The sequence below is a fragment of the Lactuca sativa genome, chromosome 3 (genome assembly GCF_002870075.4).
Source record: "Lactuca sativa cultivar Salinas chromosome 3, Lsat_Salinas_v11, whole genome shotgun sequence".
NCBI classification, from domain to species: domain Eukaryota; kingdom Viridiplantae; phylum Streptophyta; class Magnoliopsida; order Asterales; family Asteraceae; genus Lactuca; species Lactuca sativa.
Genome location: NC_056625.2, coordinates 137,254,010 through 137,264,509, shown reverse-complemented (window position 1 = coordinate 137,264,509; position 10,500 = coordinate 137,254,010). Strand labels below are relative to the sequence as shown.

The 10,500-nt window shown below is 39.8% G+C and overlaps 1 protein-coding gene across 1 annotated transcript; it reads left to right on the top strand.

Annotated features, from left to right (window-relative positions):
• The first annotated feature begins 521 nt into the window (after positions 1 to 521).
• On the top strand, positions 522 to 4,194 carry LOC111880271 (BTB/POZ domain-containing protein SR1IP1). Its single transcript, XM_023876688.3, has 5 exons — positions 522 to 1,112; positions 1,223 to 1,292; positions 1,371 to 1,985; positions 2,505 to 2,996; positions 3,656 to 4,194. The coding sequence occupies exons 1-5, from the start codon at positions 1,006 to 1,008 to the stop codon at positions 4,109 to 4,111; spliced, it is 1,740 nt and encodes a 579-aa protein (XP_023732456.1). The 5' UTR covers positions 522 to 1,005; the 3' UTR covers positions 4,112 to 4,194.
• Positions 4,195 to 10,500: the final 6,306 nt, after the last annotated feature.

Here is a 10,500-nt window from a genome sequence, read left to right as displayed (position 1 = left end):
AAAATGAATAATTTAAATGTTAATTAGGTAAAACATCACATTTTAAATAAAAATAATATTGGCTAAGATTAATATGTGAATAAAATCGTTACATTTTAATATTTTATCATGTTTTGGTATGTATATAAGCAATTAAAATATGTAACGAAAAATTTTCATTTACTTTTCTTTGTTATTTACGAATCATTGTCGGCACACAAGCAATTATGAGAACCATAATTTATTATTTTAAATATTAAATATATAATTTTCTTTCTTTATTTATATTTATAAGTAATTAAATATGCATGATCAGTCAACATTAAGAAGCAATCCTTTGAAATATGTGATGTGAACTATACGTACCTGCGAAGGAGCCCATCTTCATCATGCATGCAGGCATCTTTAATGTCACATGAGCATGTTTTACATCACGATATCGACTGATCATTTGGTTAAATTAATACTACTATTCAATCATAACTTTTAACAATATTATCTTTGAGAAGATAGAGTCTTGGCTACGTAATTTGTACGGATGTTTGTAACTTGTAAGGATTGGATTTAATTACAACTGTTCATCAGTGTCGCAGTGAGGTTGTTCATCTCAATTTAGAAAAAGCTCTCAGCCTAACAACGCGTTCGATGAATTGTCACAATGACAAGTAGACGAAAGCATCCAATCTTTGGCCAACTATTATCAAACCCATTTGCACCCCACCACAACACACTGACAAAACACCAGTGTTTTCCCTCAATCTCATGGAAAAGACTGTTTTACCCCGATATCTTGATCCTTTTAAGCTAAATTCCTATACCCATTTTCGGTATTTCTTGAATGCTTGTGTATCTAGAATATCGGTAAATTAAATAAAGCCGAATCAAAGCTTGTAGTTATAATATTCCAGCTCCTTGTAGGGCCAAGGTAAAATTTCCATTTTTCTGTAGATCACTTGATTTATTTTTCTATATATTGCAGTGTGGATGATGTTTAATTAAATCAAGAATGTTCAATCATTGTCATGCATGGTGGATGTTCAAGAAAACGGAGATCCAATGCCCACACCCTTTGACATGATGCATGCTAAGAAAAAAGAGCTCATGAGTAATGCCATGAGGAGAACTACTGAATGGTTTGCTTTCATTCTCTCCTTTACGATTTTTCATTTTCATTGTGTACTTAATGAGTTAAAGTTCCAGAAAAGATGTTTCAAGACTTCATCTTTTTTATAAACTTTTGCAGGATTTCCTCCCAGGAAATCCCTAGTGATGTTACAATCAACGTAAGAGGCATTTCTTTTTCATTACACAAGGTACAATCAATTTCATTTTGCAATTCTTGGTGATTAAAGATTACAAGTTTTAATCTTTTCTTCTTTTGAACAATGCAGTTTCCATTAGTGTCGAAATGTGGTTACATGAGGAAACTTATGTCAAACTTTAAAGAGAGTGATCACATAATCGAAATCAATGATATCCCAGGTGGGCCCCAAGGATTCGAACTCGGAGCAAAGTTTTGTTATGGAATAAACTTCGAACTAACAATTCAAAACATTGCAATGGCAAGATGTGTGGCTGAGTTTCTTGAAATGACAGAAAACTATGCAATTGGAAACTTAATAGCAAGAACCGAGGCATATATAAACGAAGTGGGACTTAAATCATTGACTTCTGCTGTTTCCATTTTACAATCATCGGAAACTTTCTTGCCAATTTCTGAAAATATCAAACTTGTCACACGTTGTGTAGATAGTATCGCGTTCATAGTCATGAAAGAATGCGAGTTCTCTATGTCAGCAAGTGGAGGATGTAGTAGTGATGGATTGGATTCTTCATCTTCTTCATTTTGTCATCTAAAAGTTGTTGATTGGTGGGCTGAAGATTTGATTGTTCTAAAAATTCATACCTTTCAAAGGGTTCTTCTTGCAATGATTTCAAGGGGTTTCAATAAGTGTGCATTTGGTCCGATTCTAACACTTTATGCCCAAAAGTGTCTCCAAGATTTGGTAAGATTTGTTATGTATTCTTATTTCTCTACACAAATTCACATATTTTATATGAAACACAAAGTGAAATTCGTAGTGCACAACTAATTTTAATATCGTTATAGTTAGCGTTAATTAATGACAGAAACCATAAAATAAGAGATGCATAATAACAAAATAAAACGATCACCTTTTTAATTTAAAATGGATTATGCGATTTGAGAAATTTCTTTATATTCTTTTAATGCAAAATGACATTATTATTTCGCGAAATATGATGATCATTTATAAAGCATTAATTTTGTGAATCAAAAAAAGCGATTTTGCAAAGTGGGTGGTGATTTCGTGTTACATGTGAAAAAAAGTGGTCATTAATTTGGTTATTATGCGTACTTCCTATATTTGGTCATTTTTGTAATTAACCCATTATATTATGTTAATGAATTATACTATTAATTTAAAGTTTAAACACCAAAAAACAATGCAACATTTGAATTCATTCCAAATGATCTCTACATGATCTTCTATCCAATCATGCAGGAGATATTACGAAAGGGCAAGAACAAAAGTGACCCAAATCAAGAAAACGAGAAAAGGGTAGTTTTGGAAACAATAGTTAGTCTCTTACCAAGAGAAAAAAATGCCATTTCAGTCAATTTCCTTTCAACGCTACTTCGATCTTCAATACACCTTGAAACAACAATGGCATGTAGGCTTGATTTGGAGAAAAGAATAGGGTTACAACTTGAACAAGCTGTATTGGATGACATATTGATTCCTTCTTTTCGGTTTGATGGTGACACATTGTTTGATGTTGACACTGTGCAACGAATCTTGATGAATTATAATGATATTGAGAGTACTTGTGATGATATTCAGAAGATTAGGAAGCTCATGGAGAGTTATTTTGCTGAAATTGCTTCGGATTGTAACTTTTCGGTGTCAAAATTTGTAAATCTTGTTGAATGTTTACCGAAGCAAGAAAGGGGAATGGAGGATGGAATCTATAGAGCTATTGATATTTACTTGAAGGTACCTTTTCAATTACACTAACTTTTGAATATTAAATAAAGATTAGTGATTGTGATGAAGAACCATATGGATATAAAGTGAGAATTATGAGTCACTTTATGACAAAATGGGAGAAGGAAAAAAAAATTTGTTTGTTTGCATGATGGAGTAGAAATGTACCATTCCACAAGAAATTTTATTTTTTTCTTCCGATTTGTTAATTTTCATTATCTAGGGATCAGGGGTGGAAAAGTATAATATAGCCCTTTTTAAAAACTTTTTAATGACACAAAAACTATTTTAGAAATTTCATGATTTAAAGTTAAGTTATAATTTTTATTTTCTGAAAAAAAAACTAGAAAATATTTATTTTTTATTATAATCTCATGCATTATAATGAAATTTTATTATACTTTTTTTTTTGTTTTGTAAATAATAATTTTTTAAGTATAATTAATTAATATAAATAAAAATGTCAAAACTTAAATCTATTCCTTTTATTTACATATAATACAAAATTGTGTTATGAAAATCATTATATTATCTCACACAAACCAAACATGATTATGGAATGTAACGAACTCAGATTCATTACTTTCATTCATAATTTCATTTCATCCAACCAAACACACCCTTAAAGCTGTGGGTAAAGTAATTTATATTTGATTTGAATCTTGTAGGCTCACCCGGCTTTAGGTGATAACGAAAGAAAGAAGCTTTGCAATTCGATAAACTTTCAAAACCTAACCCCCGAAACGCTTGCCCATGCTGCCCGAAATGACCGGCTTTCTGCTGAAACGGTAGTTCAAGTTCTTTACCATGAACAACAACGGTTAGAAGATAAGAAAGAGGATGATGGATCCGGAGTACTAAACCCATTACCAGATGATCTTTCAAGTTTAGAAAAAGAAAATCAAGATTTGAAATTTGAGCTCTTGAAAGTGAAAATGAAATTAAAAGAGATGAAGATATCAAATTCTGATAAGTCACCATTGATTCGAAGATCATTCATGAACACCATATCGAAAAAGCTTGTGAAATTTACTCCGTTTTTGAGGGCTGATCATGGGGTTTCACCTTCTGTTAGTAGAAGTACGAATAAGTTAAGTAAAGACAGAAGGCATTCTATTTCTTGAAAATCTTGCTATATATACATATAAGTTGATTGTAAATTTTGTATAATGTTGGAATATATGAAATAAAAAGTATGATTAAGTAAGATGATGATGGTAGAATGACAGTATGTTTGGAAAAAGGAATATTTGAAGACATTAAGATATCGTAATTGTGTCGTGTGATCTCACAAAGACAAACTTATAAATAATTTACTTCGATTCTTTAACTATAAATACGATAGGTATAAGTTTTTGTTAATAGCAAAATACTTTTATGTATGAATTAAAGTTCATTCTGAGTTGAAATAATGTTTTTTTGTTTCTTGAAAAGAACACGTTTATTTGATTTTGATCCCGAAAAAATAGGGTGCATTATTTCGGATATAGTGGCAGACAGAAAATACAAGGAATCCTTTCTTGTTGGAGATGTGGATACAAAATTACAAATGAAGACTCGACGAGCAACGTTTCAAGAATCTTCAAAGTAAAGTAGGTGGGGTAGGGTAGGGGTAATGTATTTTTTATATAGCTAAATGCATGTTTTGATTTTTGTTCGTATTAGATATACATTTGCCATTATAGGTGAAATATGAAAATTGATGTTACGAAAATATGCATCATAGACGAGGGATAGTTTTGGGCATTGAACTCCGTCGAATCCGGTAATAATCACAGCAAACCATCGGCCATAGCTTTGGGAAGTTAGGTATTCTATGGAGCAAGTAGTATTTATCATTAATTTTATATGGTTTATTATTTTCTTGTTTTGACAAAGTATCATATTGGTGGGTGAAAAAATCTTAAGTGAAACCTCTTTTTAATTGTTTAAAAAACAATTTGTAGGGAACATAAAAGGTGGGTAAGTCTAAAGGAATTTTGGACAATATTATTATATATTTAATAATTAAAGACTAAAGTTAACATAGAGTTAAACATGCACATAAAATTCCTTATATTTTTAGTCCTAAATTTAACGGAGAGTTAACGTTTCGTTAACAATTATTTTGGTCAAAAATCAATCAAATGAATATCAACCAATGTGTATGAGAGATTATGGTGTTCTGAATAATATGAGTATTGAACTGAGATCAAAATGACACACGTGTTCTATAAGGAAATATAACATCCGGATATCCAGGTATATTATTTGTTATTTTATTTTTGGGAATTATGAGGAGACTCGGCGAGTTGGCGTCTAAACTAGCTGAGTATGGTCGCGATTTCGGATGCGAGTTCACAGCTGGACTCGGCGAGTTCATGAGTGGACTCGGCGAGTCCACACTGTTTAATGAAACCCTAATTTCCAGGGTTTGGGACCTATTTAAAGGCCCTTATGGCCGTCATTTGAGGCCACCAACCCCCAGAGAGAAACCCTAAGAGATCTAGAGCGTTTGTGAGGAAGGAGAGGCCATTCTTGATCCTTTTGTGGGTGTTTTTGCAAGAAGGAAGTGACCAAGGCAAGAGGAGGCTGAAGGAGGTGCGATTTTGGTGGTTTTTGAGCTCATAGAGATTGTATTGAGGTATTATTCTCGGAGCTTTTTCAGTTTTTGGGTTGATTCTTAGTGTTAGGGTTTTCTAACCCTTTTAGAGGTTGATTAAGTGGAGTAATTGGTCCCTTCTCAAGTTTGTGTTCTGGATCTGGACCCAAAGAGGTCCAGAGACCTTAACCCTTAGAGCTTTATGAGTCATTTTGGGAGCCATGAGCTTGGAATGTCATTTTTGAGGCTAAATCACCATTTTGGACCATTTAAATGTTATATGTGTGTCAAGGTCCGAACTTTACGTGATTATCATGCTTGGGGAGGCCAGATCTATGATTGTATGGAACAGATATGACCTCCGAAGTTGTATTGAGTTTGTGCATGGCATGAACTCGCCGAGTCTGAAGAACAGACTCGACGAGTAGTATGAAGGTTGCCCGTTAATCACTCAGTGAATGTACTTGTCGAGTTGGGGGAATGACTCGGTGAGTCAGGGAGAGTCAGGGGTCTAAGTTCAAGTTGGAACTCATTGAGTTGTTCTTGAGACTCGGCGAGTTGAGTCGGGGTGGCCCCGCGATTCATGCTAGGTGGAACTCGTCGAGTCAACGGAAGTACTCGACGTGCCAAGAGAGGGTCTAAGAGAGTCAGTGGACACATGTAGACTCGCTGAGTTGCCCTAGTGCACTCGACGAGTCGGGTCAAAGTTTGACCGTTGACCTTGTTGACTTTTAGGGTTGAGTACAGTTGTATTTATGAGAGTATTACTTTATGTGATTAGGCGAAGGCTAGATCACACTTCTTCCGAGTCAGATATTTACCGAGACATCGAGGTGACTCTTCTCACTATACGTTACCTAGAGTAGTACTATGCGATGACTAGAAGGTCTTATGTGTTATGTATGAGATTATGTGCTATGTGATATTTGTATGTTGTATGATGATATAGACCGGACCGGAGGGTCCAACGAGCTATGACCGGACCAGAGGGTCCAACGAGCTACGGGATTGGAGGGTCCCGCTGAGACACATCGACTGGAGGGTCGTAGTATAGCCTTGAGTGGCGTATGTGATGTATGTGGTATTTTGGGGAACTGACTAAGCATTTATTCTTACAGTTGTTGTGTTATGTGTTTCAGGTACTAGTGATGAGCGCGGGAAGGCGCCGATATGATTCGTACACACACACATTGGAGTTTTTGTAGAGATTTTAGGGAGATGTTTTGTGACAGTAACATTTGATACAATGTGTTTGACATTATTTTATGAATGAATGAATGTTTTAAAAATGAAAAATTATTTTGAAAATTCACGTTGTTACAAGTTGGTATCAGAGACTTGGCTTGAGGGATTCGGATGCATCTTCGGGCATATCTGAACTCAAACTGAGGATTTAAGGAAAATCTTGATAATAAAGTAAAACTTTTGAAAAGAGTAAAAAGAGTTTTGAGACAAACAGAGCGGAGCCGTGTGTACGATCAGCCAGCGCCCGAATGGTGAATCCCCAAAAGTACCCTTACATTATGTGTTATGAGATGTGTTATGTTATGCATGCTAGAGTAGGCTAGGTATACATATTAGGACTAGAGTGGCCTGATTTGTGATGCCTTAGCCTAGGAGATTTCAGCTGCTGAGATTCTTTAAGAGCGAGTAGATAGCAGTTAGGAGCTCATGAGAGTAGAGTACTTATAATCCAAGATCCAAGGAGGAGGACTTGGAGTGAATACTGATGCGGTGTGGTCAGTAGTATTGGGCCCGTACTACTGGAGACACCGGATCAGTGGGCATTCCAAGTAAGAATCTTTTGGAAAATGGAGGACAAGTAAGGTTGCGTCATCAAGTATGTGTATGCTTGATCGAGTCTCTGATAATTTTTGTTGTATTTCAGAAGCATCATGGTTGGGACTCGACACACACCTAAGAGCAGTGGTGTCAACGACGAGGAGATCCGTCGATTGATTCATGAGGAGGTAGCTGCTGCCATCCAGGCTGAGATTCTGGAGATGTTTGGGGATATCAAGACCACGTTGATTGAGACTTTTGATGAGCGGTACACGGCGCTGACTGAGGCTGCTGCAGCTGCAGCTACTGCTGCTGTTGCTGCTGCCAGACCTCAGGGAGGTGACTCGTTGTTGTTCCGAGAGTTCAGCAACACGAAGCCACCAGAGTTCGACGAGACGCAGGACCCGATTGCCGCTATGAGGTGGATCTCTGACATCGAAGGATGTTTCTATACGTGTTCTTGTCCAGAGCACTTGAGGGTTCGGTGCGCCTTGAACTAGCTCCGCCTGGGAGCGAAGGATTGGTGGAAGTTCGTGACGGCGAACTTCACTTTGGCTGAGATTTCCGAGGTGACCTGGGAGAGGTTCACCGCTATGTTCAGAGAGGTGTATGTTCCCCCGGTGGAGAGGGAACGGTTGATTCAGGAGTTCTTGACCCTCAAGCAGGGTACTGATTCTGTGGCAATCATCACCAAGAAGTTTCATGAGAGGGCGATGTTTTTCCCTGAGCAAGTGTCGTCTGAGCAGGCTCGTATGAGCCGTTATCTGAGTGTGCTGAGGAGAGATATTCGGGAGTTCATGGCGAACTCGACTTACCGGACATTTGCTGAGCTCCAGGAAAATGCCCAGAAGAGGGAGATTGAGTTGGAGACTCAGGCTAGGGAGGAGGCCGAGTCACAGAGGGTAGATCGGTGGCGGAATCAGTCTCAGCCGACAGCCAGGCGGGCTATACCCGCTGATTCGAGATCTGGGGGCGTGAAGGGCCGCACTTGTGGGAAGTGTGGTAAGAGTCACGAGGGGTCGTGCAGGGCTGGGGTGTGCTACAAGTGTGGAAAGAAGGGGCATATCGCGAGGGATTTCCCCAAGGGATTTTCGGTTTGCTTTCATTGCAACCAGACCAGCCATCGGAAGGCCGAGTGCCCGCAGCTTCTTCAGGGATCTGTGCCTGCTGTTAGGACTACCGAGGTTCGGCAGGTGAAGGCCGAGGCCCCGAAGGCTCGTGGGAGAGCATTTCAGTTGACCGCGGAGGAGGTCCGCGCAACGCCCGATGTTGTGGCTGGTATGTATTCTCTTTTCATCTTTTTTCGAGTTGAGTTTTTATGCTTATATGATGATATGCGTAGGTACTTTTCTTGTGAGTTATGTGCCTGCGTTCGTATTTTTGACTCGGGTGCGAGTCGGTCGTTTGTTTCCGTAGCATTTAGTCAGCATATTAGTGTCTGTCGAGAGGCGCTAGATCGGCCTCTGCGAGTTTCCATAGCTGATGAGCGAGCAGTGTATGCTTCGGATGTGATTCGAGGATGTGTCCTTGAGATCTTCGGTGTGGAGTTCCCGATAGATCTGGTTCCGATCGCGATGGGGGACGTGTGTGTTATAGTGGGTATGGATTGGATGAGCCGATATGGAGCTGTGATAGACTGCGAGCGTTAATTGGTGACGATTCGAGACCCTAGTGGGGGAGTTCTTACGGTGTACGGTGAGGGTACACGTGCGGGGTCAGCATTTTGTTCGGCCACCAGGGCGAGACACAATCTACAGCAGGGCTGTAGGGGATTTGTGGCATATGTGATGGATGTGAGGGTTGATTCAGAGAGACCGAAGTCGGTTGATGAGGTTCCGATAGTGCGTGAGTTCCCGGATGTGTTTCCAGAGGAGTTGCTGGGTGTGCCTCCGGAGAGGCAGGTAGAGTTCGGTATTGAATTGGTTCCGGGAGCTACGCCTATCGCCAAGGCGCCTTATCGCCTTGCGCCTCCAAAGATGCAGGAGTCATCCTCGCAACTCCAGGAGCTGCTGGGAAAGGGATTTATCAGGCCGAGCAGTTCTCCATGGGGGGCACCAATTCTTTTTGTCAAGAAGAAGGATGGTTCGCACCGAATGTGCATTGATTATCGTGAGTTGAATAAGCTAACGGTCAAGAACCGTTACCCTTTGCCGAGGATCGATGATTTGTTCGATCAATTGTAGGGAGCATCTTGGTTCTCCAAGATCGATTTGAGTTCTGGTTATCATCAGGTGAGGGTGCAGGAGGAGGTCGTCCAGAAGACAGCATTCCGGACTCGTTATGGGCATTACGAGTTGGTGGTGATGCCTTTCGGACTCACCAACGCACCGGCGGTGTTCATGGATCTCATGAACAGGGTGTGCAGACCGATGTTGGATCGCTCAGTGATCGTGTTCATCGACGACATATTGGAGTATTCGAGATCCCGAGAGCAGCATGAGGAGCATTTGAGGGAGATCCTCGGAGTTCTGAGATCGGAGAGGCTTTATGCCAAGTTCTCCAAGTGTGAGTTCTGGCTACGAGAGGTTCAGTTTCTGGGGCACCTCATTAACCAGAATGGGATATCGGTCAATCCGGCCAAGATTGAGGCGGTCATGAGGTGGGAGGTGCCAAGATCACCCACCGAGATCAGGAGTTTTCTGGGTTTAGCCGGCTATTATTGGAGATTTATTAAGGATTTCTCCAAGATCGCCGTGCCACTCACCAAGTTGACCCGGAAGGGTGTTGCGTTTTCTTGGGGTTCGGAGCAGTAGGCCTCGTTCGAGGCACTTCGCCAGAAATTATGCGAAGCCCCAGTGTTAGCCCTTCCGGAAGGGATGGAAGATTTTGTGGTATATTGTGATGCATCGATATCCGGATTGGGAGCGGTGCTTATGTAGAGGGGGCATGTGATAGCATATGCATCAAGGCAGCTTAAGCCTCATGAGTCGAGATATCCCACTCATGATTTGGAGTTGGGAGCGGTAGTGTTCGCCCTCAAGATCTGGCGACATTATTTGTATGGGGTTCGGTGTACGATATACACGGACCACAAGAGCTTGAAGTATTTGATGGATCAGCCCAACCTGAATATGCGCCAGAGGAGGTGGTTGGACGTGGTCAAGGATTATGATTGTGAGATCATGTACCACCCGGGCAAGGCTAATGTTG